The sequence below is a fragment of the Lepidochelys kempii genome, chromosome 15, assembly GCF_965140285.1.
Source record: "Lepidochelys kempii isolate rLepKem1 chromosome 15, rLepKem1.hap1, whole genome shotgun sequence".
Lineage (NCBI taxonomy): Eukaryota > Metazoa > Chordata > Testudines > Cheloniidae > Lepidochelys > Lepidochelys kempii.
In genome coordinates this window covers 27,961,373-27,984,492 of record NC_136394.1, presented here as the reverse complement: position 1 = coordinate 27,984,492, position 23,120 = coordinate 27,961,373, and the positions used below count along the sequence as shown (strand labels likewise).

Sequence of the window (23,120 nt, the reverse complement as noted above, 5' to 3'; positions counted from 1 at the left end):
TAAAGGATTAACCTTACCATAGTCTGGCAGGTTAAACACCAGTATGTTTATTATGAAAGGGCAAACAGTATAAGAAGATATTTCAAGATGACACGGTCTGGAAGAAAAAGCTTAGACTTTACCTAGATTAAGTGTAATTCAGATGACCAAAAAAGTCATATTCAGAGTAGCTATAGTTTAGGAAGATACTGTGTTACACAATGTCTGCTGGTAGGTTAGAGGGCCAAATTCTGCTCATATATGTCAGTGAGAGTACTCTCATACATCAGCCAAACAGATTTACTCCTCAAAAAAGACAACAACAACTTTGTAGCAAGCCAATTATAAGCAATTAATTAGCAGTCTCTAGTAATGGTATTTTCACAAAGCACTCAAATTATTTCAAAAGAGCACATTAGATTCTTCAGACATAAATGCAAACAAGGTTATCCAAATATGTGTAGCACTTGTGCACAAAGAATTATGTTTGGTATAAAAAAAGTTAAAGCTAAGTGAAGTTTCAGACAAGCAGAGAAAAAGAAATTGCCTCAGGCACTTTCTAAAGAATTTTTTTTTTAAACATTAAAAAAAAAGTTACATGTACTTTGCACTTATGGACGTCAGGTTTTGCTTGCTTTAAGAAGGGTTTTCCCATGTTCTTATTCCGTTAAACTTCAACTGCATAGAAGGGTTCAGATGCATGGAGCAACTAGCATGTCCCTTAAGAGTTCTTCTGTGGAACTTTGATTGTTACCTAGAAAGAAGAGTGTTGGTTAGTTTCCTATATTTGAAGTGTTATTTAGAAGATTCACTTTGTTCCCTTCCTATTGCAGACATTAGGTCATCCCCGATTACTGATTATTCCCTGTGGCTCACTCATCCTCTATATTCTAGTTTTAAGTGGACCATGTGGTGCGTTTTTACCACAATTTTACAGTCTAACAGAGCTCACTTTTGGAAGGTTTCTGGACTTTCAGTTTAGTCGTTTCCTTTCTTCCAGTATCATCACACGTGCGAAGGCATGGATTCAATCTTGATTTGGACGGAAGAGTGGCATTTAAGTAGCACTGCTTGGAGGTCTCCCATTCCAGTAAACTACACTCCAGCTATTAAGTGGCTGATTTATAAGTGCACTACTGATATTCGAGCTTGTAGGCAGCACATGTTCTTCAGAAATGCAGGCTTAATTCCTTCCTCAAATGAGTTCATTACTAGCCTATTCATTCTTTACAATCAAATGCACTTAAAATGGGGGGATTCAAAGAGGTTCCTTCAAAAATCAAATCTAAATATTTGAATTTTTCAAATATTCCTTCAAATAAATCTATTAGTCTTTAAGGTGCCACTGGACTCCCCATTATTTTTGTGGATACAGACTAACACGGCTACCCCTGATACTTAAGAGGTTTCTTGAAGATAGTGTTCAGTGGGGCAATAAACTGGAAGTTAGAATAGAACCCAGGATGCCTCAGTTTTACCACTGCCTCACTGTGAGATTTTGAGCAATTCACATATCCTCATTTTACAGGTGAGGAAACCTGAGGTGGAGGTAGCTGTCCCACCTCACATAGGTAGTGAAGCTTGTTTATCAATTATGAAGTGCTCTGGCATTCTCTAATGAAACATGCTAAACAAGTGCCACAAGTTTTGTCATTTTAGAAGCATAAAGTTCAGATCTACAAGAATTAAAATGTAAAGTGTTAAATGAAAAGAAGACAGTTCATGACACTGAATGCTGAGGGCCAACTTCCTTCTTCTGGCAGTCTTGTGTCAAACGGTACAAAGCCCATACCTCTAGTGTTTTCCCCTGGCACAAACACATTGATACTCACAGTTTTCACTTCTGTATATGCCTCCAGGCCATATTCCCCCAACTCTCGCCCATTCCCAGATGCTTTGTACCCACCAAATGGGGCCTGAGCGCCAAACACATCATAACAGTTTATCCTGGAATGGAAACCAAACCTTAGAAGTAGTTTGTCGCTCTAGAGCATCTACAGTGCCAAGGACTTTCCATGAAAGTCTCCATGATTAAGGGATGAACATTTCCTCAGATTCAGTTACAGCAAGTAGTTCACATCTACAAGGATTCTCTCCCACACCCCACCCTTTTGGCCAAGCAGATCCAGAGGAGGCACAGTTCAGCATCCATCAGAGAGTCAGGCGGGAAGGATTTGGGGGGGGGGGGCAGGGTGGTGGAAATAAGGTACAACGGTCGCTCCTCTGCTGGCTGAGTACTAACCTCATCCCCACTGATCCAGGGAGCAAGACAGGGTCAGGAATCCAGTTCAGGTCTCCCACCTGTCAGCACACCAAGCGCCAAGGCTGCCCCTATCTGGCCACCTTTAAGTACTGACTACCTGCTTACTGCATACCATTTCTGGAAGGGAACGCAAGATGCTGGTGTTCCAGAGTTTTCACTAGATTCCAGTTTGTTTCTACAGTAAAGTTCAAGATGTTTTGAGCTATATACTAAAAGCCCTGACTACCTTAGACACACCTCTCTTTTTGTATTCTGCTGCAGCAGCCAAGACAGCACAAACCCCTCTGCTGACCTAACAGCTTCTAAATTCAAGTGGTAAAGGGCTGGGAGTTGGCAAGGTTCCCCCGCGTTGTATCTTCTGACCTAATGCTGGAGCCTGTTCTTCCATCCCACCCACCAAGCCTCTGTCTACTCTTCAATGCTCATCTCTTTGGACAGATTTTGCCAGAGAAGGTTGGGGATTTTATTAGAGTTTGAGACTTTTGACATTTTGGTTTGGTTTTAGTTTTGTACCTGCACTGAGGTGTGTAATAAAACACAGTTTATATATTGAATGAAGGAGGCCGCTTGAATGAGAAAGCCACAGCTTTTAAAAACTCAGGGGAAGGATTTGGCAATAGAGATCCTGTGTGTAGACTCTTACCAGACAGTTCCAGCCCGCAATGCCTGGGACACGTAGTTTGCTTTGTCAAGATCTTTTGTGAAGACTGCTGCTGCCAGACCATACTTGGAGTTATTTGCTCTCTCAATGACTTCCTCAATGGTTTTGAACTTCAAGATCTGCATGACTGGCCCAAATATCTATGAAATCAAAACAGAGCATATAAAAAAAACCCATGGCCTAGCCTATAGCGCCAACAAAAATTACAGGCTTGACGCAGAAACTACTAGGTGAGGTTCTCTGGCCTGTATTATGCAGGAAGTCAGACTAAATTATCACACTGGTCCCTTCTATCCTTAAAAATCTAAATGAAAAACATTTCTGGATGATAGCTTGTCCATTTTTCATCTGATTCTAGCAAGAGTTAGAGTTCAGATAACAATCTATGGAATTCTGGTACTTGTAGTCCCTAGCATCAAGAGAGAAAAAAGAAAGAAGACACTTGGCAGAAAGTTAGAGAAAAGAAAGATTTACAAATCAGTTGTTCTGACCTCCTCTGTAGCAATGGTCATGTTGTCCTGCACATCTCCAAAGATGGTCGGCTGGATGAAATAGCCCCTGTCTGCAGCAGGATTGCCACCACAGAGCAGTTTGGCTCCTTCCTGCTTCCCAGTGCTGATGTAGCCAAGGATCTTCTTAAACTGCTCTTCATCTACCTATGATCAAAAAAGAATAGTTTGATCCTTATGGAGGGAGAAAAGGATTCTACCACATTCTGGTCTATATACACCAGTTCTTTACATGGAGTTAGGAAGGCATTAATAGAACAACAATGCTGCGTTTAGACAGATTCCTAAGCCAGTCTGCAAGGGGAGAACTTGCTGTATCTAATTGTTTCAGATGGAGTATTTTGAGGTCAAAGTGATTATCTAAGTCAGTTCATTCATCCCCATTTCATTTAGACAACGGGCAAAAGTTAACGCAAGTTAGGCATATGAGTGCCAAGTATCTTTTAGCCTACTGGTTCATGGATACAGTCCCAGGTTTCAATGCACAATCAAGTAGCATCTCAAGAGAAGGAAAACTGAAGCTTCATGCTCTCACCTGAGGTCCCTGTTCAGTTTGAGAGTCAAACGGATTTCCAACCACCCTGGACTTGGCTCTCTCAATGCTTCTCTCTACGAACTCATGATATACATCTTCTTGGACATACGTCCGGGATCCAGCACAGCAGCACTGGCCTTGGTTGAAGAATAGGGCAAAGTGGGCTTGCTCAACAGCCCAGTCCACTAGGAAAGAGATGGCAAAAACTCAACAGATGGCTTAGGGGAGAATCTTCCTCATGCCAGCAGCAGGAATGTCAGAGCTATGAACTCCAGTCCACTCAGTCACTTCATATAGAAGATTGTGAATGTGGGTCTACATGCTGAATAAGTCTTTATTTAGATCAGATTCTACCCAAACTGCAGTGTCCATTAGAAATTAACCAAATCTGAAAAGTTGTTTTGGATCCAGCAAAATTTCCTTCCCCCACCACCCCTTAGTGTGTGCCATTTTTTTGGCTCAAGTGAGAGGTGTGCACACACACCTGAGAAATAGGAGAGAGAACAATGAAAAAATGCAAGAGGTTAGAAAGAGGCAGGCACAGCAGTGAAGCAAAACTTAATGGAGGAAAGAATGGGAGGAAACACTACTAGATACAGAAGATAATGAAATAGAGCCCAGAAGAATGAGTAAAGGATGTGAGGTATGCAGGAAAAAAACAAAAAGTGTAATCTCTGGGTAAATTAGTTCCCCCATCCCCACCCATACCCTCTATTGTTTTGTGAGGAAATGCTGATACACCATTTTGGCGGCCCCATTGTGTGTAAGATACTCCTCCCAAGATGCACCGTGCACTCTGTAGGACACTAGCTAGGTGGCGCCATCAACAGGAGTCCAGAGAATCCCTCGGTATAGGAGCTTTTGTGGCAATCACTGTCAGAACCTTCCAGCCCTTCCCAAATCCTGGCTGCAAAAAGCCATCCCGAGAGCTACAATTCAAACACTGCACTGAGTCAGTGCTTACTGTCGGCATCAGACATGATGATATTTGGGCTCTTCCCTCCAAGCTCCAGCGTCACTCTCTTCAGGTTACTCTCTGCTGCAGCCTTCTGGATCAGATGCCCAACCTGTATCGGAAGGAGCAGAATCAAGATTAGGAACTAAACACCTCTCAGCTAGTGTTTCCCAAATGGTTAGTGGATGGAAGGTTCCATGTGGGTTATGAAGGAAGCCCTGGGAGGTGGGGGGCTAGAGAGCAAGCCTGCTGGGCACTCACCCCACAGCAGCAGCTTCTGTCACAATGGAGGGGGTGGCCGGGCCAAATCTGAGTGAATGGCACTTCAACCCATGCACCACAACGCCCAGAGCGAGACGCTGGGCCCAGCCCCGGGGAACAGGAGCTGTTGCTGCGGGGTAAGTGGGGGGCCGGCTCACACTTCAAACCAAACACCTCCCCCCCTCCCCCTCCCCCCCCCCCCCCCCGCCGCCTCCACCTCAGGGCCTTCCCTCTGGCCTGGGATTAGGGTTGTGGTGCCAGGAAAGAAGGTGCTGCTGTGGGAGATCAGAGCCTCCTTGGTGGGGCGAGGAGGAGGTGACAGCAGTGGTGAAGGATGTTGGCCTGTGATTCCCCTGTGAAATTTTGATCCTGGGTGGGTCACAAAAAAAAAAAAAAAAAAAAATACAGCTGGTGGGTCACCTTACTAAAAAGTTTATGAACCACTGTACTAAGCAACTCTAATAGCTGCTCTGTGTTACTCTGATGCCCTCGGACATTGCAGTGAAGGGTCTGATTTTGTCCTAATGCTTTTCAAGCAGCTGGTGCAAGGACATACACTGTAAGTAAGAAAGGAAGCCATGTTGTTGTACTCCATTCTGATTTCATTAGGGAAGTCTAGGCAGTAACAAAAATCAACAGTAATGTCAGACATCAGAACCTCTGACCAAGCAGAGCTGGACACAGATGTACAGCTTGGGTGGATTTGATTTTAGAGAGAGAGACAGACAGAATTTAAAATCTAGATATTTCAGCAGCTGCTAGAGCTTATTGCGTCACCTGGCCGGGTTACTGGTGTTAGATATCTGTCAGCAGTTTCCTTGTAATCCCTTCATTGTCTGCATTTTAGCTGAATCATTGAAGTCTGCACAGAGATTAAACTTCACCTACAAAGAAGCAGCCCAAAGGCAATCTTCTTTAAGAAGAACCATTCCAAAAAGACCACCTGAACAGAGTAAGGCTTAGTGTTGTTACAAATCAGTCCTGCTGGTTAAAGACAGCTGCGTTTTTAAAAGGAAGGCAAAACAGTTTTTTAGTGTTTGGTACAGAACATAAATTTTACACAGGCCACCCACACGAAACAGTTGACAGGGATGCAGACATGCCGCGTCTTACCTCAGTGGAGCCAGTGAAGGCCACTTTATCTACTTCCATGTGGGACGCTATGGCAGCCCCTGCAGTGGACCCATAGCCGGGAACAATATTAACCACCCCTGGTGGGAATCCAGCCTGTAAGTTCACCAGCCAAAGAAAACTGATGTTACTTTATTATTCCCTTTACAGCTAAAGAGGATCCGTAGCCCTGTCAGTCACACCAACCTCCAATACCCTGCCCCACAAAAAAAACAGGACTCCTTTCCACTTCACTCACATCCTCCAGGCTGCAGCCTTTTTAGGACTTTGCTAGACCACAGACACCTGCCTCCAGTATCTTAAAGCCAGATTGCCAGCTTAGGTGACCTCGGACTAACTTAAAGGGGCAGCATTCATTTAAGTTCGTTTTGGTTAGTTAGCCCACTGAAGTTCATTGAAAACTCCATCCCCATTCAAAAGCAGAAACTCCTGTTATCTGCCAGGGAGAAGGGCAGGGACAGGAATGACATCTGGTTAGTCTAGATGCTGGAATTCGTTTAAAAAAAAACAAACAAAAAAACACATCTTTCCTCTTTGGCCATGGCAACTTTTTGCTCTGGCTCTTCCCCCTCCCCCCCCCGCCATGGCAACTTTTTGTTCTGGCTGTTCCTCCACCACCACCACGCCCTCTTCCCCCTCCCCCCCCCCCTCGCCCACCTCATACGGGTTCCTGTAACCCATTCTTTGTGTTGCTGTGTGGTCACAGCACATTGCACAACCACAGATAGAAGTACAAGTGGGAGGTTGAGTCAGAACCAGCTTCTTCTCTCACCTCTTTGATCAGACTGGCCACATAAAGAGCCGTCAGGGGTGTTTGCTCAGCCACTTTCATCACAACCACATTCCCGGTGGCCAAGGCAGGCCCAATTTTCCACGCCTGCATCAGGAGTGGGAAATTCCACTGCAAGACACAAGGAAACCTTCTTGGCTACATTTGAAAACACTGACTCTCCATTTGAATTCATTGGAGAGATGAATGAGGGTCTGATAGATCCCCAGCTTCTGTAGTTGGTTCATCTCCACTGAAGTCACTTTCACCAGCTGTGGATCCAACCCTGTATGTGTCTCCCTGTTTTACTAACACCCTGGATTATAAATTTGTGGTTCTCCTTTCGCTATCCCAGCCCTTGGTTCATGCGCTGGTAAGAGGGAACTGCAGAAGTTTAAATTTTGATGCAAAAAAGGTGAAAGCCTTTTCATTGACACTTAAAACACCTTCCTGAAAACTTACTTAAATGATTCTACATTCTGGGTCTGACCTCTGGCCTTGTCTCTCAGAAGTTTTTATTCATTTCATTACTTATTAATATGTCATCACACCCCACCACAGGATCCAGGTATCTCACAAATGGATGAGTTTAGTCTCAACACCCCAGTGAAGTAGAAGAATGTTATTCCCATTTACAGATGTGGAGTGGAGCCACAGATTAAGCAAATTGGTCAAGGTCACACTGTCTGTAGCAGAGCTAAGAACCAAACCCCAAACTCTACATCCCAGTCAAGTGCAGAAACCTCAAGGCCGTCCTTCCTGGGATATACTTGACAAGGATGCAGCATTAACTGCAAGCACCTGCATGGCTCATCTGATGGGGGCCAGAAACAGAAGATTAATTTCCCATAGCTAGAGTTGACTGAACAGGAGAGCTGTTCACTCACTTCTGGAGTCTATCAAATAGTTAGGAACAAAAACAGAAGAGACTAGTAGATAGAGTGAACAGCTGGGTCTCTGCCTCTCAAGATATGCTATTTTTAAAGGAGTGACATATTTTGGGGGATGTCTATTTACAAAGGTTACACCTAACTTGAAAGTTAGAACCTTAACTGTTGGCAACCAGGCCTCTTCTAATTGTTCACAAGTTGGTTTGAAACATTGATAGCGGAGTGTCTGCAAGAGCTTGCTTCTGAAAAAGTTCATGCTAAACTCGCTAACAGATTAAGATTCCAGAATTAAAGGTTTATATCCAATTCCTGCTTATTAGTAGACACAAAAGCACAGTGCATCACAACCATGTCTGATCTCTAACAAGGTAATATTTACACACTATTTTATGTCCACAGCAATTCATAGAAATAAGACTAGATACAAATGAAGTTGCATCAGATCTGAGCTATAAATGTAAATGAAGTACTTGCGGTAAAGAGGGTTAGAATTCTGTCATTCACAGCTGGATGCACAGAGTGTGATTGACAATTACATCAAGTTTGCTTCATCACTGCCAGAGCAATGTAAAGGGCTACTAAGCATAATTTCCCTCAGTATTAAAAGGGAAATCATGCTTAGCAGAGGCCAGAAACTTGCATTTTAATGTTATTCTCTATGCCAAGGTGCATTTCTGTAGGCCCACGATACATTTTACTTACCGGGATGATCTGTCCACAGATCCCTACTGGCTCATGTCTTGTGTAACTGAAGAAGTCTCCATCTACGGGAATGGTTTTTCCATGACATTTGTCAGCCCAGCCAGCGTAGTACCTGACAATTACATGGTTTTAGTCACTGGTTTAGGACAACAAGTCTCCCACTTAGGAATAAGAGTTAACTTTTTTTGACATCTCAGGCAGGGATTCAGACTCTGACCCTACAGCAGTAGGAGGGAACTACAGAGGCATCACCCTGCATGACCTAATATAACCTTGCCTGAGACACGAGGTGACGCATGACGCACATGTGGGTCAACAGACTCTGCTACAAAAAAATCTCCTGGCTCCAGCACATGGCGCACATGTGTCCCCACATTTGGGATACATTTCGGGACCACGACTCAAAGAAGAACGTGTCTCAAACACTGATTTTAAAAGGGACCTGAATGGAAAGCCACAACATTGCTAAGAGGCTCAGGTCACCTGAAATCATTTTTTTTTAAATATACAGTGCATTAGGGTTGAGTGAGAGCCCCTTCAAAGCAGTCTAAGCTCAGTTCTCATTGCAAGCTTCACCGGGTATAGGCTTTTTTAGCTCCCAGGATGGAGTGCCCACCTATGTGACTATGTAACCCACTAGTCCAGCATGGTTTTGGTTTTTTTTGATAGGCAAGTAAAAGATCACTGGCATTCCTTGGTTCTTTATCATCACAGTGAGGGCTGGCAGAGCAAGTTGCGTGTTCCTCGGCTAATGATTTCATGAGCATCTGGCACAGCTACTTTTAGCCACACGCATTCCGCTGAGCTATGCCACTGAGCTAAGTTCAGCTCAAAACTGGACACGCCCCAGGGACAGGATTCTGCCAGTGTAAAATACTCATCACAGGAAGCCTCCACCCAGCCTCTAGCCAGCACCTGAACACTGGCCCATCTTCAGACACCAGACTCACAGGTTGGTGTTTTCCTCACTTTACAGACAGCAAATTGAATACAAACAGCAGAAACAGATTGTTTGGGTCCATCCAGGACTCACAGCGGCCCATTACCCTTCACGATGGGTTTAACAAGTTCAGAGGGCTCAGATTTGCCAAAAGCATCTTTCAGGGTTGGTATGTGGCTTTAGGAAGGCAGGATTTGGAGATGCGCATTCCAGGGCCATACTGAAGAAGCAGCTGACTGCACCAGCCTGGCTGAACTGATTAAAAGTGAGAGTCACTGGCTCGGGATGCATTTCGCCCTGCCACAGGCCAACAGGATGGGACACAGGCTGCCATCAGGTCAGATCAAGTCTAACCAGTTAGCATGCTCAAATTACAGCAGCACCCAGAGAGGAATTCCCCCACACAGCAACATTTGCAGATCTCCAGCTACCACAGATAAGCTGAATGCCAGACTTCATAGCACTTCGCACTGATTTGCTCTCCTTGTTGCATGAAGTAAACAAACTCCTACCTGATGCATTTGGTTACCATGTCCAGATCCACTAAGTAGGCAATGGAGTACGGTTTGCCATTATCCAGAGTTTCCAGCTCCTACAAAGAGAGTTACAAACTCATATTTGGATAGTCCCAGCCCCGACTCCCAACCACAGCCCACGGTGAGCCTGACTCTGGGTTTGCTCTTTGGACAAGTTCCGCATTTAGCTCTTCCTACCTAGCCCCAAATGCCCGACACTGCAAAGACTCCCTCCCACTCCTTCCTTGCATAGGCTATGGCTCTTTTGGAGCGTGAAAGGGACTGATGCAAGGTCCTCTTCTCCCCTCTCCTAGGGCAGAGTATACAGACCCCACAGCTATTCCAGACTCCAGGCTGAAGACCTGAGCTTGGATCACCCCCTGCTGCAGCACACGGAGCTGTCAGACCATCAGACACTCCAAAGGACAGAGTCTGGACATTCAGTTATTCCCTTCCCCACTAATGAGACAGAGCGGTGTAGTCGTGATCAATATCATCATGCCTGTGAGCAGTAGGCAGGGGAAGCAATGGGACTGCGGGCTCTTGGCTGGGCTAGATGGGTTTGTTTCAGTGTGTATCACACTAACAGCAGTATGCGCGAGGCTTCACTCAGGGAGACTCTTAGAGGGAAAGTCTGCTCTCAGTGAAACCAGGCTCGCTCCCTGGTCTTTGACAGTGCAAGAGTCAGAGCAAGGCAAAAGCAGGACTGGCCAATACGCTGCAAGGCCCTTCTAGCAGAAGTCACACCTGCTCCATGCTCAGAGCACTCAGTCAAGGTGGAGAAAGAGCCTCCGGCATCTGCCAGTTCAGAGGGTTCCAAGCCTGGGCCGTAGCCACTGCGGACAGGAACAAGTCGGGTCCTTCCTTTGCTCTGATTGCAGGAATGGGTTGCCGGACATGAGGAGTGGCTTGTTTACCCTTCGTACCCCACAGAGCTGCCATTAATGCAGAAGCTACAATAGCCAGCTCCTCTCACCCGACTTGGCAGCTCCCTTTTACACATGCAGCCAAGTGAGCTCCCCTCCCCCTAAGACGGCCGTATCCATCTCTGGCGACACTGCCAGAATCCCTCCCATACCCAGCTGAACCAGACCGGCAGTGCCCAGCAGACAGCTTTATTAGACCGCACCACCCCAGGGAGGCCGGACAGTACATCCAGGGAGCGCGATACGCACGGCCAGGTAGGCCCGATCTCTCTCAATCAGGTCGGCGAGGCGGAGCAGCAGCTTCCCCCGGTGAGAGGCGTCCATCCGTCTCCAAGGTGAGCCCAGCTGGAAGGCCGCCTTGGCCGCCTGCACGGCCTTGTCCACATCCGCCTGAGGAGGAAACCAGACAGAGAGGCTGAGTGGACAGCGCTCCCCGCCCCCACCGCCTATCTGAGATTGAATGGAAGAGGCTGTACTCGGAGGGACAAATAAATTAGAGGGGTTGGGGAGAAGTGGCCCAGGAGAAAGACAGAGGAAGCTGCAGTGCAGCGTGCACTAGAAGTCAGGACTTTCTGGGTCCCCAGCACATGCTCTAAGCTGTACACTTGGTTTCTACACTAGGTCCCTGTGCCAGGTTAGTCCCCTGATGTTCGCCTTGGGGTTAACACTGACCCGTCTCCCAGGGCGGTGGGAGGCCGAGTGCTGTGTGTTGCAGCACCATACTCTAAGTCATGGCATAGGGAGGGGGACAAAACCCTGTGTGCCTCATCACATCCGTGTACTAGCCTGGAAAATGGGATCCTTCCTCTGCCCTAATGCAGAGAGGTGCTGGGCAAGGCCTCGTTGGCGGAAGTGCTGACGCTCAGAAGCCAGCAGCCACGCAGTCTGGCCACCTTTGCTCTCGCTGGAAGGAGAGATGGTCCCCTACGCCAGTGTCTTGGACTACAGGAGGGGACTGCTCTGGCACTAGGGGGGTAGGTGCTAGCCTGTTCGGATTTCCCCCCTTTGGCTCAGTTGAAGGGAGTGGTGGGTCCCATCCCCAGGCGTTGGATAATCCCCCATCAGCACTGCCAAACACTGGCGTTACAGTGGATAATTCACAAACTTCATGCAACTAAAATAAACCCTCCCCCTTCAAAATACAGCTGCCAGCCACTGGCTGAGAAGGTCGTTGGATTGTGGGAGGGAACAGAACGTCCATCCAAGTGACACCAGAGAGCGCCTGTTGTCTCCTTGATAAGACCAGAGGGCATCTTTCATACATGAAAACCCAGCCCTGCTGTCAGCCGATTCTCTGCAGGCTGAAGTCTGATTCCAGCCTGCAGGGATTTTGCAGAGTCACTGTTTGCTAACGCAGCTGTAGCCTTCCCAGCACTACATGCTACATTCAGAGATAACATTATGAAATTATATTTGAAAAGAATGGGTGTAACAGGCTGAACAACTATCACCACATAAAGGCTGCTTTCCTGGATAAAGCCAAGCATGTTTACCCTAGGCATATTTCAGCGGCAGTATCTGCTGGGCTAATATTTACTTTAGATCCTCTGGCAACGCAGGACAAGAGCAAGGGGGGGTGATTTCTGAAGTTTCTAGTTGGATTTGTTTAGATTTAGCATGGCTGATTCAATTTAGAATCCAGTATCTCTCTATTTTATGGTGCTTAGTGTTTCTAGCCAGTTCCCATTTTTGGTGTACGCACTAACCTAACGAAGCTGACTACCAGCGCATGCAGAAATCCAAGCGATTTCCTCCCTCTCCTCCGACAACAGCGTAAATCGACCAGTTTGGAGAGGAAGGTTGGCCTAGTACTTAAGGCACTGAATAGGGACTCAGGAGATCTGGGATCAATCCTTGGCCCTGCCTGGACTCCAAGCGACCTTGGGTGAGTCACTTCATCTTTCTGTGCCTCGATTCCCTACTTGTAAAAATCGAGAGAATTCTTCTCGTGTCTTTCTGGACTATAAGCTCTTTGGAGGAGTCTTTGTTCCTGTACGCGTATGTGGAACATGTAGTAAATTAGGGGCCTTGGGCACTATGCAATACGAGGCGCTCGGAGTGATCAGGACCCTTTCATTCTGCTGATAAACATCCATCCATTCCATTTCACTGGGACCCCTCCAAGCATCCAGTCCTGTTTTACAGCACCTAGGTCACGGACACAGCCCTCTGGCACATGCCAGTGCTGGCTTCTGTCCTTTCCTGGGGTAGGAACATTCTGCAAAGACTGATCACAACACTGGGAGCTCAGCCCATTCTTCACCACCCCTCTGCCATTCTAATCCAGGCTCTGATGTTTACTCATTGGTGGCCTTGAGTTACTTCCCCTTTCTGCCTGTCTCCCAGTGTTCAAAATGGGGGGAAACAGCCATTTTTCTGGGAGACGGCAGAGAATAGTAAAGCACCATATAAACAGCTAAGTTTCCTCACTGCCTGTTTGGCTTCCTACCTTTGATTAGGAGCAGAGCAAAGCAAAGCGAGAGAGTTTTATTGTGCTTTTGGGGCGGGGAGAACCCAAATGAATAGGAAAGCTACACTGACACTTCTTTATATACAGTAAATGTAGCAGTTTACCATAACATGGAGTTCAGGCACTTGCAGGATAAAGGACAGAGAGCAAACATGTTTCTGGACGGGGGTTATAAAAAGACGTGCACATGATCTCTTTTTATGCCATGATTTTGTAAGTCAATACCTATCAGTCTCAGAGATCTTATAGGGACAGTGTTTACCTTGTCTCCCTCAGCAACCTGGCAGATAACTTCCCCCGTTGCTGGGTTGACAGAAGGGAAGGTTTTCTTGCTGACTGCGTCATGCCATTCATTGTTTATGAAAATCTGCAATTCAAAAAAAGAGAAAGACTTCAGTATTCAGGCCCGAGAGTCATCTAATCTGGAACGTCTATTGTTTGGTGCTGGGCTTACCAGGAAGCCGGAAGCACAGCTCTGCACCTTAAGCAGTTCAAATTAAGTGTGTGGCTCTACACATCATGTTTAACATGCAAAACACTAGAGAGTCATAGAAAAGCTACTGGTCTCCAGGGCTTTTAAAAAAAAAAAAAAAACCATCAGACATGTGCCACCTGCAAAAGGTTTCTGAGGAGCAGCCATTAAGCCTTACACAACGACTCTCACAGCATTTTGAAACAGGCAAAATTGCGCGGGAAGGGAAGAATCCATAGTCAAGCGCCGGGTCAGGTCAGCATCAAAACCCCTCATTCTAGGGAGATAATCTGACCAGTGCGTGATCCACAAGAGACACAGCTGCAGCCACTGGGACCCCATAACAACAGACTCCCCCCTGTGCTAGACTCTGCCATGGTAGGTAGCCATCTGTGCAACTGTACCATTTTGCAGACATCCCAGCCCACAAATATACCCCTTGGGAGTGAGGCAGAGAACCCCTCCAAGCCCCTGGATACCAGAACAATGAGTGTGGTATCTCAACGAGATCAGTGCACAGATCTCACCCAGCCACCTCTGCCAGAGACCCCAGGGCATGCTTGGCCGTTCCTCCTGACGAAACAAGCTAGCAAGCAGAGGGAACAGCACCCACCGGAAAGACCTTCTGCTTATTGAAAAAAGGCATCTTCCTTTCCTCCCCCCAGTTCTAAACGTTTTGTAAAACTAGAGTAAACAGGAGCAGAGTGGGCAGGGAGAGGGCAGGCGACAACCCGAGCAAGACACAAGCCACCAGGAAAGACAACAAAATATACCCTTATTGAGCTTATTTATTTGTGTTCCTTCCAGTCCTACAATTCTATGCCCAGCTAGGGCTCCAGGATATACACAAGGCAGGGCCTTAGGTTGTGCATGTCCTCCTCCATCCAGGCCATGTGACATTCAGATCAACACCTCCAGGCCAAAACGCAGCTACCAAATTTTGCAACAGCTACCTATTCAATGGCATGATATTACTCTTGCCCTGGGTATCGTATAGGAATAGGGCCGTGCCCCTTTTAATAGGGAGTGCGCCCTCCGTCTAGTCATTACTTTCCTCAGTGTTTCAGAAGCCACCAGCCCTCTGCCAGAGCCACAGGGTTTACACGGAGCTTGCACATTGCGTATTTGCCCATGTGGGTTCTTCATATTATGTATGTTGTGTAACAAGCAAGAGACAACTCCTTCTCCCTCCTGTTTGCCACACTCACTTGTTCTATCTTGTCTCAAATTATACTAAGGTCCAGAGGGCAGGAACCGTGTCTACGCTGCTCATCAGGGTGGATAAAAATCAATGATTTAAAACCAAAAAAAAAATTGGATTTTTTTGTAATTTAAATCAGATTTTTTTTGATAAAATGCTTTTTGAGGAAAAAACCTATCTAAAGATAGTTTTAATTAAGATACATTATAGCTCAAAGATATCTCATCATGGAATAGGGATTATAAATTCTAATTCTATAGTATGAGACAATATATTCATGTCATGGTTAAGAAAAGTTTTGTAAATGAGTTCCAATAGTTCATGGATTAGGGACCCAATTTTATGGGTTCCACTGGATTCTGTATAGAAAGATTAACCTAAATAAATCTACCCACCCAATGGGACTCAGTGCTCAGTCTAGAAGATACCATCAGAGATGCTTAGTTTTGCAGTTCTCAGACTGTGGATTTGTCTCTCCAGAGGTAACATGCTTGTTAACAACATAAATGTTTTTAAATAAATAAATAAATAAATAAATAATGTATGCAGGTGAGAAATAACAGACCTCAACTCTATTGATCCTCTGCAAATTTGTGTACACAGAGTCAATCCCTTACATCTCTCTAAAAGTGCAAAGTTTCAAAAAGTTCAATGAATAGAAGATTGTTGGAGGCAGAAGAGATCTGGACAAGGAGGAAGGAGAAGAAGTCTGGAGATACATGTGAGAAGCGAGGGACATATGCTTGTTTTGTTAAAATATTATATATTTGCTGTTGAAGAAAAAAATCCAGACTCCATAACATTGTTGCTTTAGTTAAATAAAACAATTTAAATGTATGTCTGGTGACGTTCTCCTCCTAATACAGCAAGAAAATCCTCCAAATATTAATGATTAACCTGTTCAATCGGAGGAAGTTCACCTCCCAATGACTTCATAAATATCAGCTTCAATTACCTTTGGTAAACGAAATAACCAAACAATCATTCATTTTCTGATATAGCTGTAAAACTAATCTGAAAAAGTTTTCAAAATAAATCACTGTTTAAAAATCTATAGTATGTACCTTCTAAAAATGAAATCTACATCTATCTCTGAGTTGTGAAGAATATGTATTAAGATAATGATAACCAACAAGAATGCACTTTTTATGTAGAAAATCATGATTAAATCATGTCTTCCTGACTAGTGATTTAAATCATGATTTAAATCAAATTGATTTAAATCAAATCCACCCTGCTGCTCGTACAGCAAGTATAATAAACACAGGTAACACAATGGAACCCCGCTCCTGATCAGGGCTTTTTACACGTGCTCTAATCGCAACTGCCTAGTTTGTTTAGATGCTTAACATCAGAGTTTGGCAGCTGTATGCTGTTTTAAGCAAGGATACAACACTCCTCCCGCTCCATTGCATTTCCCACACTTGCCAGTTTGCAATGCACTTCAGAGCTGGTTCCTTGGATCTTGATCTGCAGACTCAGTGCCATTAGGCCTTAGTTTATAAACAATTTTTCCATACAAAATCCTGCCTCCGCCCCCCCGCATGATTCCCATTAGAACTAGAGAAGAAGCAGTCTTAAACACAGACTCAGTGTTTTAGCCAGTGAGGACATATTCATGCAACTCCTAATGACATAAAGCAAACTGGCACCTTGGTGCTTCAGTAGGTTGCCAGATTCAGGAATTACAGCCTTCATTTAGGAAGGTGTCAGGATGTATTTACTGGTGTAAATCACTGAAGTTTCTCAATTCCCCCTCACTGCTCAGTTAGCAATGGCTACTGCTGTCCCTTCACACAGTCTCCCCACCACTAGGGCAAGATTTTTCTCTGCAGCTCCTGCTATCTGGAACAACCAAGTAGGACTCACTGTGGTCAGTTTCTGCCTCATCCAGTCTAGCTTCATGTCTTTTCTAGACATTGGTTTGCTATTCTGATGGGAGCATTATACAAAAGCCCCACTCAGGAGCCTGGCTGCACTGTGCTAGGGCCACAAACTATTCCAGAAAGAAAAGGAGGACTTGTGGCACCTTAGAGACTAACCAATTTATTTGAGCATAAGCTTTCGTGAGCTACAGCTCACTTCATCAGATGCAGAATACAGACTAACACGGCTGCTACTCTGAAACCTGAAACTATTCCAGACAGTCCCTGATTTGAGGAGCTGTAAAATTTTTGTCTTTTTAAAAAAAAGAAAGTTCAGTTTCTCTCTGTTGGTACTGTAGCTTTGTCAGAGCGACATGGGATATAGTTTGCATGAGAGACTCAACCCTAGCATAGCTGTCACATTAACTGAGGTGAGAGGTCTTTCAGAAGCCAAACGCAGGCACCCAAAGCAAAGTCTCAGTGCAAAGACTCCAGCCCTTTTATCAGAGCCACGTTGCACAGTCAGCGAAAGCAAGCTAATTCCCCACAGAAGCAACTGATTCATCTACAGTTGTTATTCAAAAGCAGTGATGTAACAGTTGTAAGATTGTACTTGTCCAGGACCTCCTCACATTTCATTTTTCATCATTAGAGCTGACCAAACAGCATTCCCTGAGATAACAGTGAAGGAAGAGTAGAAGATAGTCTAGGCAAAACAACATACCCAGGTTGCATGCTAAATCCTAGCCAATGATGACTTGTTTTCTCTCTGTTCATTTGCACTGGTAACAGCAAATGATCTAATTAAGTGTAGAACACACATACACAGGAGGACAACTTGCTTTACTGGCCAGATTCAGGAATTGATTGCATTGCTTGTGAAGGCCAATAGACTCTAAATTACTTGTATTAAGAACAGTTGGGATGCGTTCTTTTTGTTTTTTAAAAGAATGTCTTGCAACAAAAGACATAGCATTTAAATGCTCTGCAGGCCTGTTCTGTTCAGCTTCCTGCTCACCAACAATAAAGAAGTGGTATTATTCTGACTGTATTATATTCGCCTCGCATTTACATCCCAGCCACTGCAGCTGTAGGCTCGTACATGAGAACCCAAGAGTGACTTGACTTTCGTTATAAAAAGTCAAACTTCAGCATTAATGTAGTTTAACCTAATCTCACGTGTTAAGAAAGCAGGTAAGGAAGCTTTTTAAATGAGGTTTGGCAGTGCCCATTTATGTACACATGGTGATCAAATACAGGTGCCTTGGTAAGCAAGATTAATCCATGAAGAATAAGCAGTTTCAGAGAAAAAAGAAACGGAGTACTTGTGGCACCTTAGAGACTCACCAATTTATTTGAGCATGAGCTTTTGTGAGCTACAGCTCACTTCAGCGGTTAATCTACAGTGCTGTGCTGTCATCCTAGCTCTGTGTGGCACAGTCTTTCCAGCACCATGCAAAGAGAGATTATTTTGGACTTTGTCCCTGCTCCAGGAGGCAGATTTCAGTTTGCTTTGCACTTGGTATTTGCACAACCCTTTGTAGACGACAGGTCACAGAGGCAAGCGAACTATTATATAACCCTCCACTTGTAGCACTTTGGGAACTGAGCATTCAGGGACTTGCACATTTGTTCCACCCTCAACACACCACGATGCAGATTGCAAATGCCAGGCCACTACCATGGCATTGTTTTTACTTTAAAAACCACCCCCACAATAAAGCAGCAGTGACAGCACAGGACATTGCAGCACAGGACAAAACGCAGCAAATCCGTTGCTTGCAGAGCGGACAGGCAGTCTGACTGCAAAAGATGGAACATTTCTGAGGACTCTTTTTATTTGCAAACTGGATACAATTAACTTAGGCTTGAATAGAGACGGGGAATGAATGGGTCATTACACAAAACTATTTCCCATGCTTATCTCCCCCTCCCCCCCTTCCTCAGACATTCTTGACAACTGTTGGAAATGGTCCACCTTGATTATCACTACAAAAGGTCGTCCCCCGCTCTCCTCCCCCCCGCTCTCCTGCTGGTAATAGCTCACCTTAAGTGAAAGGAAAGGAGTACTTGTGGCACCTTAAGTGATCACTCTCATTACAGTTTCAGAGTAGCAGCCGTGTTAGTCTGTATTCGCAAAAAGAAAAGGAGGACTTGTGTCACCTTAGAGACTAACCAATTTATTTGAGCATGAGCTTTCGTGAGCTACAGCTCACTTCATCGGATGCTTATGCTCAAATAAATTGGTTAGTCTCATTATAGTGTGTATGGTAACACCCATTGTTTCACGTTGTCTATGTATATAAATCTCCCCACTGTATTTTCCACGGTATGCATCCGATGAAGCGAGCTGTAGCTCACGAAAGCTTATGCTCAAATAAATTGGTTAGTCTCCAAGGTGCCACAAGTCCTCCTGTTCTTTTTGCGGATACAGACTCCCACGGCTGCTCCTCTGAAACCTTTTTATGAGAGGGTTGGTCATACAGTCGCGCCACTTCTTGGCAACTTTTGAGTACACCGTTTACCGCTGCCATAGAGGATTCTCCAGACACAACTTTCTTAGCGATAGGCGCATGAAACAGCTGGAGAGGCGGACTCTGCCTGACCAAGGATATGAACCCTGGACCCTCCGAGTAAGCGTTTGATACGCTACCAGCGGAGCTGGGTTTGCCATAAGGGCCAAGTCACAAGGAGGGCAACCAACTTCGAAGGGCGGTTTGACGGTCCACTGCACGCATCCGAGGACGTGAGCTGTCGCTCCGGAAAGCTTATGCTCTAATAAACTGGCTAGTCTCCAAAGGTGCCCCAAGTCCTCCTGCTCTTTCTGCGGATACAGACTCGCAGGGCTGCTCCTCTGAAACCTCTCGGGGCCGTGCTCGAAGCACGAGACCAGCGCGCTCCGCGCCCAGCCTGGCCCCGGGGGCCCGGGGCGGGCTCGCAGGGAGGCGAGAAAGGCCCCCCGGGGCGGCGGTCGCTGGTGCCGAGGCTCTCGCAGCGGGGACTCCCGGGGCGCAGGGCCGGCCCCAGCGGCCTCCGTGCTCGGCCAGCCCCCAGCCCGACCGCGGGCCGCAGGGCCAGGGGCTCCGCTCAGGTGCCGGGGAGGGCCCGCTGGCGCCCAGCCCAGCCCTGCGTCCGCCCCGGGGCCCCGCCAGCCCCGGCTCGCCGGGAGCAGCGGCGGCTGCAGCCCCCGGGGCTGGAGGGGGCGGGTCAGCCCGGCCCCTGGCGGCTGCAGGGCTCCCGCCCGCCCGGGGGCTGCAGAGAAGCCGGGCCCGGGCCTGGGACCCCCCTACCTTGTTGTAGGCAACCTCCGGGCGGGGGTTGGGGGCGGGGACCGCGGAGGCGGCGGCCGAGAAGCGGCTGCCGAGCTGGGCCGGAGCCGCCCGGCCCCACAGCCGGGAGCCCAGCGCGGCCGCACGCAGCATCCTGGCGCTGAGGAGACGCGGCCGCCGCGGGAAGGCGGCCGCGGCCAGGCGGCCCGAGCCCCGCCCAGCGGCCCCCGGGGGAGGGTCCGGGCCCCGGGGCACGTGTGGGCGGGGAGCCGGCTGCGGCGGCCTCGGTCCCGCCGCCCCCCGGCCAGCCCTGCCCGCGCCGGGGGTCCGTTTGCCCGCAGGCCGGCCGGGGCCGGGTTTGCCGAGGGGGCCCAGCCCGCGTACGAGGTGACCAGCGAGCAAGGGGGGAAAAGCGGGAGGTCCCGAGGCGCCCGGGTAAGACAAAGCCCTGGATGTCGGGACTGCGGCCCCTCTCCAGTCAGGACATCTTGCCCTCCCCGCCTCCCCCCGAGTCCAGGGGGCTGTGGCAGGAGCAAGGGTTTCATCTAATGCATCCCCTGAGGGCCCGTGTCTGGCGCTAGATTAGAGGCTTGTGTGGTCCCCCGTCACTGTAGCGTCTGGGCACCCCACATCCTTTCCTGCGTTAACACCCTTCTGAGTCGGGCAGTGCTCTTACTGGTGGGGAAACTGAGGCACAGAGAGGCCAACGGCCTGGTTTGCCCAAGGTCACACCGGGAGGCTGGGGTGGAGCGGGGAATTTAACCCACGTCTCCCAAGTCTCAGGCTAGTGCCCTATCCCCTGGACCATCCTTCCTTGTTGGGATATGTAAGGGTTAGGTAGAGAGCTGGCAAGCTGCTAAAGTGCTGGCATGGCATTAGGGGACAAAGGCATAAGAAGGCTGTAGTTCTTTGCGTAGTAAATAAGTTGCCATATTTTGCCCTTCCCTGTTGCTTGTAAGAATTAACAGGAATGCAGGTGCATGAAAAATATAACTGGTGAATAATGCCCTTTGTGTGAAAGAAGGGAAAATAAATGTTATTCCCCCCCCCCCCCTTCCTTTCCCAGCTACATAAACAAACCCTGCGTCATGGCCCCTTCCTCCCTCCCTTGAGCATTGCTGACCGGGGTGATTTGTGGCAACAGATTGTTGCAAAGAATCCACCTCTGGGTCAACCTGCTCTTTCTTCTAACGTTCCTCACGTGCATCTCTTGCACAGTATCAGCATGTAGGACCTGATCCTGCTGGTTGTGCCACACAGATGGACTCTACTCCTCCCCTGAGCCCTATTGACTGCAGGAAAGCTCCATGCCCAGGGGTCTGCCCATGCCAAACAGCTCTAATCCTGAAGTCCCTGCCCCGGGCTTCTTAGCCCAAGCCTCAGCGTCAAAGCACTGTCTACACAGCAATTTTGGGAGCACTGGCTGAGCCCCACGAACCCAGGCCTGTGGAACATGGGCTGGGAAGCTCGTTCTAAAATGCATAGACATGCTCTTCAAAGCCTGCAGGTTTGAGCCAAGCCCCAAGACACTGCTCCCTGATTTCAGTAAGTGCTAGTCAAACCCGAGCTCCTCCTTAGCTATGGGAAGCACATGCTGAGCTGGACAGAACGGGGCAGGTTACACATGTCTGTGTGCCAGATTATTCAAAGTTAATGGCAGAAGCTCCTGAGTGCTGTTCTGCTGATCCCTGTAGGTGGAGGGATGTGGTCAGAGACTGATCCCTGGGAAGGTGCTGTCTCTGTGCTATGCCTGTCCACCATATGGTGCCATTCTGCTGCTTTTGAAAATGTAAGCGGTGGTGTCAGGCTGGCATCTTTTGTGGGGGGGGGGGCTAGGATTCTTTGTTCCTCTTGGCCAGGGCCTGTTTGGGGGCTTTCTCCGTTCCCCTCCCCTGAGGAGTCATAACGTCTCTCTGAGCAGCACTAAATTCACACACACAGACGCACTGTTGGGAGCCTGACTCTCTGGCCAAAGCATTCTCCCTCAGGGAGTGTGGTGGTGACAGAATATATCTGTGTTCACACCCTAAACACCACTATAATAATGTTTGTACAAGGTTTGCCTTGTGAGGTATTTAAAAACTCATAATTTGCTGGTCTGCACTGTACCCCAGCAAATCACCGATGGCCACAGATCTAGTCCCTCTAAAGCCCCAAGAAAGATGGTAGGGTCAGGGAAGGGATGAGTTCAGCCTGAGGGTTGCTGCAGAGCTTAGTGTTCTCCAGAGCAGTCGTCCAAGTTGGCTGTACACATGGGATAGGGGCCAAGAGACTCAGTTCTGTCAAGTGGAGAATATAAAGTCACCTGCATGTAGGACGGGTGGAATTCCATCCTGGGAGTCCGTGAGAAATATCAGCTGAGCCAAGGCAGAACAATTTGCTGCCAGCCCCACAATCCACAGCTAGAATTGTGTCTCTGCGTGCCATTGTTCAGGGGCATATTAGTTTAATACCGGATAGGGACCCTGAGCACCGTCATCAAGCTGTGTCCCAATACAGCTGCCTGGGGCTCTGCTTTTTTTGGCCCTGCTGGCAGCATGCTCATTCCGCACACATTCACCAATGTCAGACATGCAGCCTGAGGGCTCATCCGCGCCAGCTGCACTCTGCTTCCAACGACACTGCTGTAAATCCACTCTAATATGGAGATATACCTCTCTCATAGAACTGGAAGGGACCAAATACCATCCCTTATTTTTGCCCCAGATCCCTAAATGGCCCCCTCAAGGATTGAACTCACAATCCTGGGTTTAGCAGGCTCAAACCCTCCCGCCGAATCAGTGGAGTCACTCTGGAGTTACAATGGC

The 23,120-nt window shown here is 47.4% G+C and overlaps 1 protein-coding gene across 3 annotated transcripts; it reads right to left on the bottom strand.

Annotated features, from left to right (window-relative positions):
- ALDH2 (aldehyde dehydrogenase 2 family member) lies at positions 1 to 20,552 on the bottom strand. 3 transcript variants are annotated; one of them, XM_073312274.2, is made up of 13 exons: positions 20,335 to 20,551; positions 13,769 to 13,873; positions 11,286 to 11,426; positions 10,108 to 10,187; positions 8,656 to 8,767; positions 7,067 to 7,195; positions 6,277 to 6,390; positions 4,912 to 5,014; positions 3,948 to 4,132; positions 3,395 to 3,559; positions 2,886 to 3,043; positions 1,812 to 1,926; positions 1 to 733 (listed from the first exon to the last, which is right to left on the bottom strand). In XM_073312274.2, the coding sequence occupies exons 1-13, from the start codon at positions 20,464 to 20,466 to the stop codon at positions 701 to 703; spliced, it is 1,572 nt and encodes a 523-aa protein (XP_073168375.1). In that variant the 5' UTR covers positions 20,467 to 20,551; the 3' UTR covers positions 1 to 700. The 3 variants fall into 3 exon arrangements, with proteins under 3 accessions (XP_073168375.1, XP_073168376.1, XP_073168377.1); XM_073312275.2 differs by lacking the exon at positions 6,277 to 6,390 and having other exon boundaries at positions 20,335 to 20,552; XM_073312276.2 differs by lacking the exons at positions 6,277 to 6,390; positions 7,067 to 7,195 and having other exon boundaries at positions 20,335 to 20,552.
- Positions 20,553 to 23,120: the final 2,568 nt, after the last annotated feature.